Raw genomic sequence first — 16,935 nt, 5'->3', positions numbered from 1 at the left:
CGGAAAAAAAGAGGCACGACGGACAACCCCTCTCAACATCCCGCCATCGCTCCGTTTCACCTGCCCTTCCTTTCGGGCGGAAAAGCGGCCGGGATGGAGGCAGGAAATCCTTCCCACGTACCTCTTGGCGCGGGGTTCGTGGGATGGAAAGGCTCAATGAGGAGGAGTTTCGGACAGCGGCCGCCGGCTATATATGTTTTTGCGTAGTAGGTTCAGGGTTGAGACGAAAAGGAAATTGCTGGCGCTGGGGGCTTCGGAGGCGGTTCGAGTAGCCGTTTTTGGATTGGGGGATGGTTAGTACAGCAAAATTCGTCGTGGAAACGTAGCGCTGTATTGAGGCTGTGCTATGAAGAAACGGAAAGGAGGGGCTTACTTGGAAGTATACGTCTAGTGTCTCGAGATAAGCTTCAAGTGGTTGGGGTTGCTTTTGTGTCATCTTGTCAATGTCCACAGGGCGGGAGCAGTTCTCACGCCATTCAATCGGTTTGCAACCATGAACACCAAAATTCATTCTATTGGTAGAGCATAGGTTATATTAGTAAGATAAATAGCAGCAGACTTTTTTGTGCTAGATGTTCCCTTGGAAGCGCATCTGCACTAATAAGGAAGAAGAAAAGAAATTCCATCGGCAGGCTGGAAATCCCGGCCGCCCACTATCAACCTCGTCCTGAGCCACCCTGTTCCAACATGAGTGATTCCAAGTCTCTTGACTCTTCTCCAATTTTGAGGCCTCAAAGAGAGACAGAATCCTTCATCGAAACCTCATCTTCCAGTCTCGTCGTGCCCTTGGCCACCGCACCACCACCACCACTCTCACCAACCTCTGCCACCTTCCCGCCGTCGGTAGCGCCGTCACCCCCCGCAGCCTCCTTGTTCATCTCCTTCTCCAGCTTCGCAGCTCCATTCTTCACCCCCACCCCAACCCCCTCTCCTCCCTCCTCCCCCTCATCCAAATTATCCCTCAAGAACCCCCCCAACCACAACAGCCTACCCCAAGCCTTGGTACCCACATCGCCCCTGATCTCGCCCAGAAACGCCTCGACCTCGTCGTCGCGCCGCCCGCCCAGCTGTTGCTGCCGGTGCTCGGCGTACATGTCGACGACCCACCGCGCCAGCCGCGCCGCCGTGCGCATCACCGGCGCCCCGTGCTGCGCGTACTCGGCCGCGCGGCGTTCGGCCTTGCGGCGGCGGGCGCGCTCGCGCTTGATCTGATCGGTGGCCGCGGCGAGGGAGCGTTGGAGGGAGTCCGGGGAAGGATCGGCGGTGGTGGTGGTGACGGGGTATGGTGTCGGGTTGCTTGGGGCGGTGGTGGTGGTGGTCTGTGGGGAGGGGAACAGGCGCGGCTTCTTGGGAGGAGGCGGAGCGTCGATGTCGATGTAGCCGTCGTCGTCGTTGTCGTAGTTCTTGCTCTCGTCGTTAGTGAGGGGACCGAGGCGCTTGAGTTTGGATGAGGAGGGTGGGGGGTTGCTGCGCTGGACTGGGTGAGATGGTGTCGGAGCTCTCTCGACGTTCTTGTTCGTCTGTTGCGAGGAAGTGAGGTGGTAGCTGTTGGAATTCGGAGTGGGAGTGAGCTTCCGGGAATCAGCCTTCATGGCGTCAGGTGTGGTTATCGTTGCCGTCATCTTCTTCTCCGGTTGGTTCTGTGCAAGAAGTAGGGTGCTACTCGCGAAAGTGACTGCGCCGAACTCGATGGCGGGCTTCTCCTTCTTTTTTTCGGAGTTGTCCTTCACGGCTCCTGTGAGATCAACTTGTTCGATGGGCCTCCCAAGCTCGTCCACGATGTCGAATGAAGCCCGTGGGTGCTTGCTGTCACTTGTAGCGTCCATCTTGATTACACAGCCACTGGTCAGATGAGAACGGTGAAGCTGTTGTGGCTTTGATAAAGCTGTATTTGTGGAGTGCTGTGGATTGCTTGAGTACTGCGGATCTGACCGAGTAGGCGTGTGTGTGGATGTTGGAAAGCATGGATCAACTGGGAGCGGAGAGAGTGCACCTTTATATACGTGCGTCTGCCCCCAACATGGTGCTTACCTGCAGTCGAAACAGGGAAGAACGGGCGGTGTTTGAGGAAGGAGGTCAACAGATCGTTACTAACAAGGAAAGTAAAGAAGTTACTGTTGAGGAATATTGTGCAATTATGGGGCTCAGAACTTTTGGCTGTCGCAGAGAGATGAATCAGTGAATAAAAACTGTGCTGCAGAAAGCGAGTAGCTCTATTTTGATATTAAGGAATGGGTGAAAGGGGATATAGACTAAAGGAACTTCTGCAAGTATAATTCCGCTGCTACTCTACAAGACTTCATAAAAAAGTGCTCATTACGCTTGAAGCTGGCTAAACATATAGAATGGTCGGGTCGAATTTCTAAGACTATGGGATGTATCTGGACATATACTTCAACCTGGGACGACGGGTTACTCGCATTGCTCCTATTGTATACTTTAACTGGCATAGACGAAATGTTCGCGGAGGGTGTAAAGTCAAAAAATAGTGCATTTTCACCAATCACATAAGCTCACGTAGTCATTTCATCATGAGTCCTGACTGCTGAGTTGTTAGAAGCCGAGCTGGATCAGGATGAAGCCTGCGACTGTGAACGCGAAGGATAGAGGGCGACTCTGGAAGAGGCTCAGGCCCTGAGTTTCCTCCAGAATGGGAAACCATCCTGTGACTGCCAAATTGGGGTGGAGCGCGTGCCGGCGGAACCTTGGCCGCTAGGGCGTGTATGTAAATTATTGTCTTTTTTCTGTCACTTCATCTCCACGTCACAAACACTACAACATTCTGCAGCAGCAGTAACAGCGACAACACACTCTCCAAGTACGGAATGCCTCAACTCTTGGAAGCTTTGAGCGGATGCTACTCATACTAACAGAGCATCGCACATGAATATGCCCGGCGACAAGCGCGTCACCTTCGCCGAGACTCACCTGGGACCGGCAGGTGAGGCGACCGGCGAGAAAGCCAAGACGGGCACCTCGCCGCCGCACCACAAGCCCTCTGCGCGCAGCTTGTCGCAGTTTCAGGATATCCTCGCCAAGACCTGTGAGGATTTCAAGAACATGAAAGTGCGCACCGAGGAGGAGCTGGCGCAGGACTTCACCGCCAACGTGGACAACAAAGAAGCGCTCAAGAAGACGTTCCACGAGGGATTGAAGCTTGGTGGCAAGAAGACGGGCCTGGCGCTGGCGGAGATGCTGCTGGTCGAATTCAAGGCGGCGGTGGACGGTGAGGTGGCTGCGTAAGTCTCAAGCACCCGCAAGGTCCTGGAGTCACTGATACACCAACAGCCAGGAAGAACGCCACGAACGCGAGCGTCGCGAGCGCCGGAAGTGATGCCCCGGCTGTCCAGATCCGCAGGTGGTCTTTGTGAAAGAGGAAAGGTACTGCTCAGAAAGGCTCGGCGGAATTGCTGTGAGGGAGTGCGCCAGAGCAACTTCGCTTTTGATAAGAGATAGTGAGAAAGGATAGGAGGCGCGGGAAATGAACCACTCGTCGCCTGGGGGCTTGTCTTGACCCACCCAGAGGTCATCAGCGAAAATGTTGTTGCACAACGTGTCTGAAAAAATGGACTTGCTAACGTCCTGAATAGGCAGGAATTGCCACCGGCGCCCAATTGTTCGAGTCTGTCTCCTTTTCTCAGCCCCGCATTGGGCAGGACCAACCGCATGATCGCCCTGGTTTCAAAGCGGAGGATTCTGGACTCGAGGCGACACGCGACCGGCGGCTACGAGCGAGCTGTGAGAGGCAAAAGCGCTTAGGATGTCCGCGGCTCAACAATTTCTCGTCGTCGTGCTGCGTTCCGGAAGAGGAACTGGCGAGCGCCGTCCAGCGGCGGGCGGCCGACGGCGCGTCGGGATTCCCCATGTGGACGGCTGAGCTGCCCCGCTGCACCCCGCAATGAGTTGCAGCCGACTGCGCCTGGCCAACCCGCGCGGGGCATGCTCACAAGCTGCGCGGAACGCCGGACCAAGCCCAGCTCAACCTCAACTGAGGTTTGTGCCCCGAGTCGCGTGCGATGGCGACTGGCTCGGATACCCTCCCGCCATTCCTTCTTAAAGGCCGCCGCGCCAGACTGCTTCTCCGTTGACACTGTCCCTCCGTTCTTCGACCGCCGCTTGCCATTTTCTACTACCCGGGCCAATTCTTCTGTTGTATACCCCTTAGCCTATCCTCTCACGTTTTGAGGCCCAATTGGTATCCTCGCGCCTTCGAGTCCGGAAAACCACAGCCATCACAATGTCCGGTATGTTGCGCTGAGTTGCCACCTCTCGCGGGAGCTCCTCCGCTTTTCCCGCTCGCGCAGTGCACACTCCACCGTTCCACACTTTTTCCCCTCCTCATCCCCTTCTGCGCCGCAGTGGCGGCCCCAACAGACCCAATTCTTTTTTGCTCCTTTCCCCTCCCCCGATCCTTTCGCCCACGCGCCCATCATCCACGCGCCCGACCTCTCCCCACTCGCCCCCAGCCTGCGCCTCCCAGCCCACCGGACCAGCGACCTTTCCCCCCGGCGCGCAACAAAAACACCATTGTGCTGACGAAAACCTGCTTTCTTCCCCCGGCGCAGCCAAGCACTTCATCCACGACCCCACGCACCTGGTCAACCGCGCGCTGCAGGCCGTGACGCACACTAACCCGGCCGTCGCGCTCGATGCGGAGAACAAGGTCATCTACGTGCGGCCCACGCCCGCCACCGCGCAGAGCGTCTCGCTCGTGTCGGGCGGCGGCGCCGGCCACGAGCCCAGCTTCGCCGCCTTCGTCGGCCGCGGCATGCTCGCCGGAGCCGTCTCCGGCACCATCTTCGCCAGTCCCAACGCGGAGCAGATCAGACGGTGCATCTTGAAGCGCGTGGAGAGGCAGAAGGGTGTTTTGGTTATCGTGATGAACTACACGGTGAGAATTCCTTGATCTTCGAGGGGAGAGAGAGAGAGGGGGGAATGCGTGGGGGCTAGGGCTGTTGCGGCTGACGTGTGGAATGATCTATGATTTTAGGGTGACGTCCTGAACTTCGGCATGGCGGTCGAGAAGGCGCGCGCTAGCGGAACCGAGGCGGAAATGGTCGTCGTTGCCGACGACGTGGGCGTGGGCCGGCAGCGCGGCGGCAAGGTGGGCCGGAGAGGCATCGCCGGGACGGTGCTGGTGCAGAAGATTGCCGGCGCGCTTGCCGCGAAGGGGTATGATCACCTGAGCCCTGCTGTTGGGGCAGTGCGGAGAGATACGGTGGGCTGACGTGCTTGAACCTTGCAGTGCCTCATTGAAGGATGTCACGGATGTGGCCCGCCTCGTCTGCCGAAACCTGGCCTCCATCGGCGCATCGCTTGCCCACGTGCATGTTCCGGGTCGCGCTGTGACCGGACCGACCGAGGAGGACCTCAAGGATTCGGAGGTTGAGATTGGCATGGGTATTCACAATGAGGCTGGTTCGGAGCGCAAAGAAGTCGACTTGCCTTCCATGGTCAAGAATATGCTGGCGAAGCTCCTGGATACGACTGATGCCGATCGAAACTTCATCCAGATCTCAGAGAACGACAAGACCGTGCTTCTGGTGAACAACCTAGGCGGCGTTAGCCCGCTCGAGCTGGGCGGCATCACGGCTGAGGTTGTCGAGCAGTTGGAGGCGAACTGGAAGATCAAGCCGGTCAGGATCCTGTCGGGCACTTTCATGACGAGTCTCAACGGTCTCGGCTTCAGTATCTCACTCCTCAAAGTCACAGACACTGGTCTGGGAAGCGGAAAGTCGATTCTTGAGCTTCTGGATGATCCTGCGGAGGCCCCCGGCTGGTCTGCTGCAATCACCACCAAGACCTGGGAGGAGAAGTCGACAGCGACTCTGAACAAGGACGCAGTTGGCGAAGAAGACGCCAAACCAAGCAACCTGGAATGTGAGTATTCGTAAAACGAGCGAAACTCATACAGCAAAGGGCTGACAACAACGCAGTGGATCCGGCTGTGGCCAAGAAGGCGCTTGAGGCTGGCCTGAAGCAAGTCATTGCGGCCGAACCGGACATCACAAACTATGACACCATTGTTGGCGACGGTGATTGTGGTATTGGTCTCCGTCGTGGTGCCGAAGGTTGGTATTTGCCTCATGTTGTGAAGAAAACGAGTGGCTAACGCGTATTCAGCCTTGCTCCACATGCTGGAATCGACCAAGACGCCCAGTGATGCAGCACTCTTGTTGCACAACATCACGCAAGTGGTTGAGAAGGAGATGGACGGCACATCTGGTGCAATCTATGCCATTTTCCTCAATGCACTATCCCACGGCCTCCGTACCCAGGCCAACGGCTCTCCCAAGCAGGTAACGGTCGAGATGTGGTCGAAAGCGTTGCAAATCTCACTCGATTCGCTGGCGAGGTACACTCCTGCCCGTCCTGGTGACCGGACTTTGGTGGACGCGCTGTATCCGTTTGTGGAGACTCTCGGAAAGTCTGGAGACGTGAAGGCAGCGGCGAAGGCGGCAGAGGAGGGCGCGAACGGAACGAAGGGCATGCACGCCTCTCTGGGAAGGTCAGTCTACATCGGAGGAAGCGGGTACCAGCAAGTTCCGGATCCTGGCGCCCATGGCTTGAGTCAATTCTTGACGGGCTTCAGCAACAGCCTGTAGGTGAGTCATACAGGTTGATTTGGGAGGGGTTCTTTTTCCGTAGCGTGTACTGCCAGCAATGATAATCATAATTTGGGTTATCCGATCGACTCTATGAACGCCGTGCCCGTGCGCTTTTTTCCAGACGCATGCCAAATAGAACCTTGAATGATCACGCGCACCTCCGTATTTTCAGGTGGCGCTTTTTAGCTGAGGAGGACCAGGATGACGGAGTCGCCACGAAGGAACCTGTACCGCAGACTGTCAGCAGGCAACCATCGAAAGTTTCAAGATCGTCCCTTCTTACATCTTGCTGATGAACCTATCCTTGTTGACAGCCCTGCCAGGCTTGCCGTTGGCAAGCTTTGGCTTCTCGGTCCACATCTCCTTGACGTTCTCCAGGACCATGTTGCAATGCCTGTCGAAGGCCTTCACACGAGCGAGGAGCTTGCGGTTGTTGCGGCACGAAATCAGGACCTGCGTGTGCGAACGCACAGCCGTCTGAAGGAGGGAAAGCGGGCCGGACGTGAATTCGTGCTCCTCGAGCTGGGCAATCTCATACTCGCTGTGTTGGGATTGTCAGCAAGTCGAAATGTTGTTGGGTGCGCGCGCGCGACGGGATGCGATCGTGAGAACGTACGTCAACTGGTCGCGGGGCTTGTTCATAAGCTCCCTGGAAATTTTGTCAGCATCAGTACTAGTGAGCGGAGATAGGCGTGTCTCGTACGAGATCTTTGCGGTGTCGGCCATGGTTGCGGTGTTGGCGTCAAGGTCGTTAGCGGAGGGTAGGTGGTAGCTCCAGACAGCCTTTGCGATGGACGACGTTCCGCCGCGGCGTCGTCTTGGCATCGATGTTGGTCACGTGGAAATCGCGTCAGCCAATCGCATCGGCCTGACGCGACCACCATGATGCATGCAGCTCTGTGGGGAGCTCTACAGACCACGAGCATCAATTGCTGTTCCAATTACTAGCTCTATTTTTGGAAGAACTTTAGGCAGCAGTGGTGAGCGTGTTTGCACGCTGTGCACAAATTCTGCAGGTGAGAGAGGCAAATATTTGAGAGGTTTCGCAGAGCCTGCGTCAAAGTCTGCGTTCATCGTGCGCGTCGCGCCAGTCGCGTTCAGACGCGAACCAACCTCTTAAAGCGTCTCACCCCGCGTCTTCACCCTTCCTCCACAACAACATCGACACCCACATTCCACGCTCGCTCGCAACTCCACCGTGGATGCCTCCAACCTCGACATACCATGTCGTCTCCCTTTACCTACGGGGAGCCGTCGCCCCTCACCATGCCCGTTGTTGCCGGCGACGACGATGACGACCCGACCTCCGATATTCCTCGGCGTTTGATGAGAGGTGAGGCATGGACGTGATCCGTTTGACCGTCGAAGCTGACGGCCTACGTTCGCTCAACAGTCAAGGTCCTCTACACTTTTGATGACTCGCACAAAACGTGTTGTCTTGCGCGTCTGCCCAACGCGTTGAACATCCCGACCGTCCCTATTGATGAGGAGAATCAGGTGGGTGTCATTGAGCTTCGGACATGTATCGAAGCCATTGTAGCAGCAAGGTATGTGTCCATCACGTCACCCAGCCACGAATGCGTCCGTTAATCGCGTCGTGCAGCCCCGAGCTCGTAGCCAAGCTTGGCCACGACTACACCGTGTACGCGTACGACTACTCCGAATACGAAACTCCACTCGTCGGACAGGGAATGCTCTCATGGATCCTCGCCACCTCCTCGCCTACCCCCAATGCACCAGCAAGTTCCTCCAAGACGATGGTTACTGGCAAGGTCCGTGAAAATATTCTGGGTCTGTTCAGCGGAGGAATCAAGGAGACCTTGGAGGTCAAGCTGAAGCTCGTTCCGGTCCCCACTTTTCTTCAGAGTGAATACTTGGAAACCATGGAACGATACCGCAACATCAGTAGGGCTCTCCCTGAAGGATTTGACCATAGCCAATGGGCCGCCCTCAAGTCGAATCCGGAGTTCAACGCGTTCGCTGCCCAAACTGCAGTGGGATCATCCCAGTCTTCGATGGCCATGCAACGCGTCAACAGTGGTGGTGTTGAGACCCTCCACCAGCTCCTCACTCAGAAACCCGTTGAGGAAAGGCGTGGTAGCCAGGGTCACGCGCAGACATTGAGTCACAGCCGTCAAGGCAGCAGAGCTGGTAGCCGGGCAGGCAGCAGGGCTGGTAGTCCCACCCCAAGCATGCGGTCGAGCACTGCGTTGCAGCAAATCACCCAGGACCACTCCAGACCAGCTTCAAGGGGATCATATACCAGTGAGCGACCGGTTTCGCGTCACGAACCTCAGTTCGACCCTCGCATGAATCAGCAGCAAGGCCAAGAGTCTGAACAGGAGGACGGTCCGCCAAGGAAGAGGGCACGTGTGGTGCAAGCTGATTGGCGTGGCAAGTCGCAATTCGGGCCTAGGGCTGATACGCTGCGGATAACAGCAAGCACTGCTGCTTCGGTCCGTGTACACAAGCCCACTCCTATCAATCCTGCTGCTGGAGGATCTGCCAACTCACTGGAGCCACCGCCTCGGGCCCCCACCCCGATACCCCATGAGTTGCCCCAGTCGAGGAATCGCCCGTCCGTTGGAGGAGCCAGCTCTCTGCGCCGGGAGTCGTCTTCGCAGAGCATGAGGCGTTACACCTCCCCATATGCCCCGCGTGGGCCTTACTCGGAATGTGCTATTGCATCTGAGGACGAGCAAATGGCCGATGCTGAAGACTCGCCAGCAGACTTCCCTTCCTCTCCTCCTGTGTTCGGTGTGAACAATGATTCCCCGGCGGCTTCTAGTCCTGGCTTGCCAACCCTTCCCTATCCGGATGATTCTGGTTTTATGAGCGGTACTGGAATGGACCAAGACTTGGAGATGGGCATGACTGACAAACCGGAACAAGTCCACCAAACGACCGAACCTCACACCGAGCCCCCTTCTGCCGTCATCTGCTCGGATCAATGGCAGTTCGAGACTCCTGGTCCTCCCGAGCTCTTGCCGACCAACGTAGGCCGAAGGCAGCCAGATTATCGATCGCAGCGAGCGGCCGCATCGGCAAAGCGCATGACACCAGGACCCGGACCCAAGCCCGAGACCCGTGGTAGGAAGCGGAACGATTCAAAGCCTCCGCCTCCCCCACCTCCACCACCGAGAAACCTCGCCCCGGCCCCTCCCGCGCAGACACGTCCGGCCTTTATGCCGCAACACCAATCTCCCGTCGCATCGTGCCCTCCAGTGCCGCACCCTCCTCAGTCTCAGCCGCACCATCAGCCCCAGCCTTCCGTCCAACAGAAACCTGACAGCTTGCCTCAACCCGTCACCCAGCATCAGCCCACCCATCCGCCACAACCTCCAACCCAACCGTCTGCTCAATCGCAGCATCCACCTCAGGTCCAGACTCGGCCTGAGAGTGATACTCAGTCACAAGAATCCTCTAACCAGCCTCAGTCTAGCCTCCCACAACAGCAGCCTCAACAAGTGCCGCATCAATCACAACCTCAGGCTCCTCAGGCTGCGTCTCAGCCCCCTGTTGCTTCTGCCATCAGCCCTCCAGCCACGGTCACAAGCGCCTCCCCCGAGGCGCCTATGTCGGCCACTCAGCGTAGTAGCAAGCCCGCAAAGAAGAGCTCAGCGGCGCCGAAGGCAAAGAAGACGCTGCCCCGTTCCAATACCTGGTCTGCCGGCACTCCTAAGGAGTCTCAAGCTGACGAGCCGGTTGTGACGTACACCGAGTCGCGGGCGGCATCGCCGGTGCCTCGCAGCGGATCTGGAGCCAAGAGGAAGAAGGCCATCGAAGACAGACTGATGCAGAGCCTGGCCGAAGGTACAATGCCAGACTTCTGCGAATGCTGTGGCGCAATTCAAACACCTACCTGGCGGAAGGCATTCTACAAGGAGATTGAGGGACGACCTGCTGGCATCGTGACGTCGTTGGATGAGCCAGGAGCCATTGTCGGCTTCGAAGTAATCCAGCCTCATCCAGATGAGGAGAACCCGGTTGAAAAATACAAGGTCTACAAGAAGAGTTTGACCAACCTGGACAAGAACAACGGAGACTTCACGAAGATGCAGCTCTGCAATCCCTGCGGCTTGCACTTCTTCAAGTACGGTAACATGCGTCCAGCTGACAGGTGGGAAGTCAAACCCAGGGCGGCCGGTGTAAAGAAGCGCAGTGGTGGAAAGCCAGCCAAGAAAAAGAAGGGCGATGAGAAGCAGACCATGCAGACATCCGACGCCATTCAAGACCTGCCGTCGCAGATGATGAGCGACTATCCCGATTACGTCATGGAGTACATGGACCACGAGCAGGGGCCAGAGCAGGAACCAAAACAAGCCGAGCAGCAACAGCAGGATCAGCCGGAGCAGAATGTATTGCAGCCTAGCGTGTCAGAGTCAGTTGACACCAGGCCTGTGGAGGCGCAGAGCAGCCATGATCGAGCGGAAGATGCCTTGAGGGATCAGCGGAGAAAGGCTGAATCGCGACAGGAGGAACAGTCTGCCAAAAGGCAGCGCGTTGAGAACGCTCAAGAACGGAGAGCTGTCAGCCTGGAGCCCCACAGGGAAGACTCGAACTCCTCGCAGGAGTCGGTCTCCGCCGCAGCTGACGTAGATCGCGCAGCATTGGCTCGTGCCATTCAGTCTAGCCCTCCGAGATTGACTGGATTCCAAGAGGGCGAGATTGAGCTTGAAGATGACTTTTCACCTAGTAAGCCGACAAGGCGCATTCTCTTCCCATCCCCTCGTAGGTCTGGGCAGTTCAAGTCGTTGGAGGATGGTCAGAGGGAAAAGGGAATTTCGCAGCCTGTCTTTGGTCAGATACCCCGTCCCCCTCGTAGCGAACCTGCTACCGATGCTCAGGATAAAGAAAACGTACCCCCGGCTGAGATGGACGACGGATTTGCCCACTTGTTCGAAGACCCCGATGGAAACCAGTTGCAGAACTGTTTCAAGTCGCCGACTCCAAGGAGCGCAAAGAGCATTCGCACCTTGCCTGATTTCCTGAAGACGCCATCCTCCAGGTCGAAGCGTGCCGCCCTTGGTACCAGAGATGACCTTCTCTCTCCAGCAAGTGCTGCTGTGAACGCCGTTGTAGACGATCTTCTGCTTCATTCCACACCCTCGAAGGCTTCAAGGACGCCGAAGGCGGTAATGTCTCCTTTCTCTCAGGCGTTCCTCAATGACATCTTCAACACGACTAAGACGCCGCGGTCTGCGGCGCGTAACGGGGCTGGCTGGGGCCTTAGCTCGCCCGATAACACTGGACTCATGGACTTCACCAACTTCGATTTCGGCATGGCGCCAAGTACAGACATTCCGTTTCCAAGTTCGCCGCCCAACTTCGGTGCAAGCTTCAACTTCTCACTGTACGAAGATCCGCTTACGTCAACGGCAAACTTTTGGGGCGGCACGTCAGTATTCAACGGCAGCAGCGACCCTGTGCAGGCAGCTCAAGCGGAGGGCGAGCAGACCAAGGAGAATGGAGCTCTCGAGAACCGTGAGATCGAATTCGAGCGCATCATTGACGAGGTCACGTCCAACGCCAATAAGAGCGGCGAAAAAGAGAGCGCAAAGAGCGCAGACACGACTGTAACGACTACGGAAAACGACTCGGAAAATACGGCCGCAGCGACTCCGGCCGGCTCTGAAGCGGCGGTGGACCTTATTCCTGTCGGTCCGTGATTGATTTTGATAAGCGGAAGCAACGATGACTTTAATTTCTTTTCTTCGGATCGAACCTTTTCATGGTGGAGAGTCACATTCTTCTGATTACCTCTTACGAGGTGGCTTTTTGTACTACTATTATTGTTTGCATAGCGTGGCGCTGGTTCTGGCTCGCGGAGCCCGGGTTGTGGGTTTAGCGGGAAAATACAGGCATGGAATGAACGACAGTGACAGGTAGAGCGACAGGCATAGACCCCAATACATATTGATCGCCGCATCTGGGTGGCACGTAGGTGCCAAAAGAAATGATCCTCCGCAATGATCTTCGAGAGCAACGGCAATTGGTAGTTGAAGCTCCTGCCCGGACGCATATGTGGAATTATTAAAGTACATCTACGTCCTGATGGTAGCTTTTACCCCAACGACCTGAGATGGATCTGAAAAGTAGTGCTTTCGGCACCCACTGTGGGTGGTCCTGTTCTACACTAGTGCACGCAGCCGAAGTTGCCGACGGGACACTGGAGCCTTGCGACGAGTGCAGGTGGTCACGGGCACACCCGGCGCGCGCCCGCGTCGACCTAAGGATCGGCGTCATCGCCGTTTACTATCCAGCTCCCTTCAGAACCTCACGGCAGACTCAACTCGTGCTTCCACAACACACTCTCCCACGTCGACTGCGGCCCTTCCCACCGCGCCGAGCGTGCTTCTGTGTCGACCAGGTGAAGACACGGGCCGAGCGCGGCAGCTCCCAAAAGTGCAGGCACGCCTGAGCCTCGCACATGCCATCGACCAGGCGCACCGCCCCGCGCCTCGCATGACTTCCTATCGCCCCGACGTCTTTCTACGTTCGCGTGCCGTCCGCGTCAACCCCCGCCTTTCTGCCCGACCACGCTGCAGTCGTTGAGCGAGCTTCTTCACCCGCCGCGCTTGCTGGCCCCCATCCCTCGCTGGCCCGCAGTCAAAGCCAGGATCCTGGGACGGCGCCTTTTTAAGGTTCCGGTTCCAAGCCCGCGTTCCGACGTCTACCAGCCGTAGGGCACTGGAACGCCGCCATCGTACAAGATCTTGCAGGTGAAGCTTCTCGCGAGGCCCAGATCTCTCTCGGCCGCGGGCGGGTTAGACACTCTGTACCGAAGAGATATCCGAATACTCGCCGCGCCACCTGTGCTCCGCGTACCACCATCCCTTCACTCAATCTACCACAGTTGGTCTGAACGACGCCCGGGGATTGCGCAGTAACCCTCCTCAACTCTGCAGACATGGCTAAAAGAAAGAGCCCTGCAGCGGATTCCCGCCCGGTCAAGAAGGCAAGAGCCACCGCTATCTTCAGAACATCTGATAGCACCACTTACTGGCACACAAAGGGCAAGGCTAAGTCCAAGTCCATGCCCACCTCTCCCAGCAGATCGAGCCGCCGCGACAGTGATGCTTCGTTGACTACTCCGCCGCGCAATGTCGCCACCCGCTCAATGACTTTGAGCAAGCGCACCAAGTTCCCGTTTCTCCAGCTACCTGCCGAATTGCGCAACCTGATCTACGAGCTCACCCTGGACTTCGAGGGTGTGGCGAGACTGCTTACAGACCACTACGAAGCTCACGTTAATGACGGCACCATCATCGAATGGCCTGACCGCGATGTTCACCCTTTGCTACTAGTGAACAAGCAGGTATCCCGGGAGTCGACGTACATTCTTCACCGGAAGACGCTTCGGCTGCCGCATTCGACTACGCCCAACAGCCTGATCACGGATGTCGCCTCTGTGAAACTGCTGGAGAACCTGCGCAAAGTCGACATTACGCGCGACGACAGCTTCGGCGAGATGCATACGTGGTGTGACTTTCTGGAGTTCTTCAGGCTGATCAGATCCGCTGTCAACGTGTGGACCAAGTCGCACAAGCTGCAGGAGCTCACCATCGTAATGAAGGGCAGGCAGGTCATGACGCATCTGGCAACATGTCCAACCCAAGGCCACTGCTACTTTCTGGAAGAAATCAAGAAAATGATGACCAGCCTTGAAGAGCTCCGTGGTATCAAGAACGTTACTTTTGGTGGTTTCCTGGAGGAATGGGCGGAGGGAGCCAAGAAGTGGATGCAGACACCGCCCGCTTATCTCCTCAAAAGCCTCACACCCGACCTGCGGAAGCGAATCTATAGCTACCTCATGGACCTCAACGATGCCAACGATGCCTTGGTCAAGGCGAGCGACACGGCTGTTGCATCGTGGAATCCACCAAAGACAATGGACGCGATAGCCCCGTCGATGACCTCGCCAAACCTCCTTCGTGTGAACCAGGTAATCACGCATGAGATTCTGGAGTACATGTACGAGAAGACCTTTACTATCAGTGCACCCCCGCCACATCATGTGCACACTTGCACGAGCGTGACGAAGTTCATCAGTCCCAATGTCCTCAAGAACATCCGTCACCTAGCGCTTGATATCGACTCGCGGGGCTCCGCCTTCATTGCAGCCGACTGGCGTATTCTCATCAAGGAGCTTGCCGAGAAGCTGAAGGCTAGTGCGGACCGCAATCTTGTGACACTGCACATCAACATCAAGGACTCGGCATGGGTCAAGGAGCAGATCAAGGCGGAGAAGAAGGCGTCATCTGGAAGGGTATCCAAGGAGAAAGAGACTGATTTCTACGGACTCAAAACACTGGGAAAGCTGACCACAAAGAGGCTGATGCACACTTGGTTGCTCAAGGTTTCGTTTGGAGAAGGCGTGAGCGATGAGGTGAAAAAGATGTTGACTGAGAAGCTGTGCGGGGGTAGGTCGAACAGGTACAACCGCGAGGGAGTCTCTTACGGACTGGATGGCCTGATCGCGGAGGATTGAGACCCGGTTCAGCATGGTGGCTTGCGAGCCCATCGAAATTTCCTCTTTCGGGCAGCATTGCTTCCAATTACGACCTTCGTCTTTCTTTCCCTTATCATCGACACAAATTTCTTATATCGGACATCGGCGTGGCTTATGGAATGGACGACGGGACAATGCCTGACGGCTCGGCAAACGAATCACGGCTCCACCCGTTTCCTTGAGCTGGCTCGGCGGCTAGCGACGGGGAAGCGACGGATGTGGAAACTTTATGAGCGGGCGGCTGGGAATTATCATGCCGGTAGCATACCAAGGCTATCCTGGCTTATCATTGGCGGGGAAAGGAAGGTGTTACAAGGGTATCTGGGTTAATGATTGGACGGGGTTTCCTGGCTGTCATTTCCTCTTTGCTTTTTCTCCTTTTCTGGGCTGTCTTTTCTTTTCTTTTTCTCCTTTACGACAGTAATCTCAACAGGGTTTCTTTGAGTCCGCGGGATTCGGAATTAGTGCACGGTACATCGGAAGGATGTTGTCTCAGTTCACTTTCTCTCTGGTCTTGCCTCTGTTGCTTTCGTCTGTTGTTTGCAATGTGAGACGCGTGGCGCGTGATGGGGGGCCGGGAGATGCTTCCCAATCGCCACGAGTCTCCGTTTTCCCCACGCCGCTCGCAGCCCTCGCCGTTTCTAGATGCCCTTATTTCCGGTTGTAGCGAGATTGGTTGACCGTCGGTCGAATGCATGGATCGGATAGTCTTTAGCCGCGCGCCGTGCAACAAGAACATGGGAGTTTTGTTACCGCATTTCGTACTACTTCCAACCGATCATATCTTTAGCGTTCGTGTTGACCTTCCTTGTCTTTGTTTTGTTGTATTTACTCGGGTATACGAGTAGGGAGTGAGCTTTATGTTTGACGAGGACATGTTCATGCGTGTATAATTACGGGCTTGGAGCACGTTGTCACGGTTGAAATGAAGGGAACACGAGAGTTAGAATGCAGGTGGAAGAGAGGTAGAGAGTACGTGAAGCAGCGAAGGGGGATGGATGCACGGTTCTTTTCTTAATGTCAACACACTTCTTCTCGTCTCTCACTTGCTCTCCATCTTTGTCTTGTCATGGGCAAAATTCTACACACACACGCCCGAACGATAGCTTCAGCTACCCACATACGTTTTTTTTTTTCTGAGGCTGGAGCACAGTTACACTTGGGGCCTTACTGTTCTCCACACTGGCGGCTGCGATGCCCCTCTGTGTAGGGGGGCATCGTAGCCGAAGGCTAGCGAATTTGTTTTCCGCCCATGTCGTGAGCAGTCAGCTATCATCCGGATGTAAGTGGAGCATTCACAATTGTACATTCACATCTAGACGATAGCTTCAAAGGCCCACATGCCTTGTTTTCTATCTCTAAAAAAAATCAGCTGAGGCATAATTACCCCAGATTCGAGGGTCCTTTTATTCATCGCGCTAGTCTTTGGCTGCAACACCACTCTCTATGTCACTAGTGGCTAGAGTAGTAAGGTTTAATGGCTTTCTGCTGTGCTATGGGACCTCAATAGCGCGCTTGAGACACGCATGCTGTGTAACCCGAAGCCTCTCTGGTTTAAAGGAGACTTTAATGCAAAAAAAAAAAAAAAAACAGGCAGTACTCGCATAAAAGCACTAATGAAGCCATCGTAATGCAAAGATGATATTGGGTGTGGCTTTGGCGCATAAACGCGCAGTACACCGAATTTCCAATTTTGAATCTTTACGTCTTTCGAAGCTGAACTTGCGTTCGAGCTCCCCCCCTAAGATTGACGAGCCCAGTGATCTTTCCAGATCTCTGGCAGCAGGCGTCTCCTCCAGTGCGCAGTGCATACTT

At 56.0% G+C, this 16,935-nt stretch overlaps 6 protein-coding genes across 6 annotated transcripts; 4 read left to right on the top strand and 2 right to left on the bottom strand.

The window, feature by feature from the left end:
• Positions 1–731: 731 nt before the first annotated feature.
• Positions 732–1,826, bottom strand: LTHEOB_1083 (uncharacterized protein; the record flags this gene model as incomplete). Its single annotated transcript, XM_035507518.1, has 1 exon — positions 732–1,826. The coding sequence occupies one exon, from the start codon at positions 1,824–1,826 to the stop codon at positions 732–734; it is 1,095 nt and encodes a 364-aa protein (XP_035367430.1).
• A 1,057-nt stretch (positions 1,827–2,883) lies between these two features.
• LTHEOB_1082 (Phytanoyl- dioxygenase) lies at positions 2,884–3,334 on the top strand (the record flags this gene model as incomplete). The annotated part of the gene is made up of 2 exons (XM_035507507.1): positions 2,884–3,239; positions 3,289–3,334. 2 exons carry the CDS (start codon positions 2,884–2,886, stop codon positions 3,332–3,334), a joined length of 402 nt encoding a protein of 133 aa, XP_035367429.1.
• A 903-nt stretch (positions 3,335–4,237) lies between these two features.
• Positions 4,238–6,605, top strand: LTHEOB_1081 (Dihydroxyacetone kinase protein; the record flags this gene model as incomplete). Its single annotated transcript, XM_035507496.1, has 6 exons — positions 4,238–4,244; positions 4,566–4,891; positions 4,991–5,172; positions 5,246–5,880; positions 5,937–6,071; positions 6,124–6,605. 6 exons carry the CDS (start codon positions 4,238–4,240, stop codon positions 6,603–6,605), a joined length of 1,767 nt encoding a protein of 588 aa, XP_035367428.1.
• Positions 6,606–6,790: 185 nt separating this feature from the next.
• On the bottom strand, positions 6,791–7,334 carry LTHEOB_1080 (Small nuclear ribonucleoprotein sm d2 protein; the record flags this gene model as incomplete). The annotated part of the gene is made up of 4 exons (XM_035507485.1): positions 6,791–6,833; positions 6,892–7,149; positions 7,225–7,257; positions 7,312–7,334. The coding sequence occupies 4 exons, from the start codon at positions 7,332–7,334 to the stop codon at positions 6,791–6,793; spliced, it is 357 nt and encodes a 118-aa protein (XP_035367427.1).
• Positions 7,335–7,832: 498 nt separating this feature from the next.
• On the top strand, positions 7,833–12,277 carry LTHEOB_1079 (Gata transcription factor; the record flags this gene model as incomplete). The annotated part of the gene is made up of 5 exons (XM_035507473.1): positions 7,833–7,941; positions 8,002–8,155; positions 8,212–8,759; positions 9,048–9,446; positions 9,501–12,277. 5 exons carry the CDS (start codon positions 7,833–7,835, stop codon positions 12,275–12,277), a joined length of 3,987 nt encoding a protein of 1,328 aa, XP_035367426.1.
• A 1,241-nt stretch (positions 12,278–13,518) lies between these two features.
• Positions 13,519–15,099, top strand: LTHEOB_1078 (Coiled-coil domain-containing protein mtmr15; the record flags this gene model as incomplete). The annotated part of the gene is made up of 1 exon (XM_035507462.1): positions 13,519–15,099. One exon carries the CDS (start codon positions 13,519–13,521, stop codon positions 15,097–15,099), a length of 1,581 nt encoding a protein of 526 aa, XP_035367425.1.
• Between the last annotated feature and the right edge of the window lie 1,836 nt (positions 15,100–16,935).

The sequence above is a fragment of the Lasiodiplodia theobromae genome (assembly GCF_012971845.1).
Source record: "Lasiodiplodia theobromae strain AM2As chromosome Unknown scaffold_3, whole genome shotgun sequence".
Classification (NCBI taxonomy): domain Eukaryota; kingdom Fungi; phylum Ascomycota; class Dothideomycetes; order Botryosphaeriales; family Botryosphaeriaceae; genus Lasiodiplodia; species Lasiodiplodia theobromae.
This window is presented reverse-complemented; position numbering and strand designations above follow the sequence as displayed.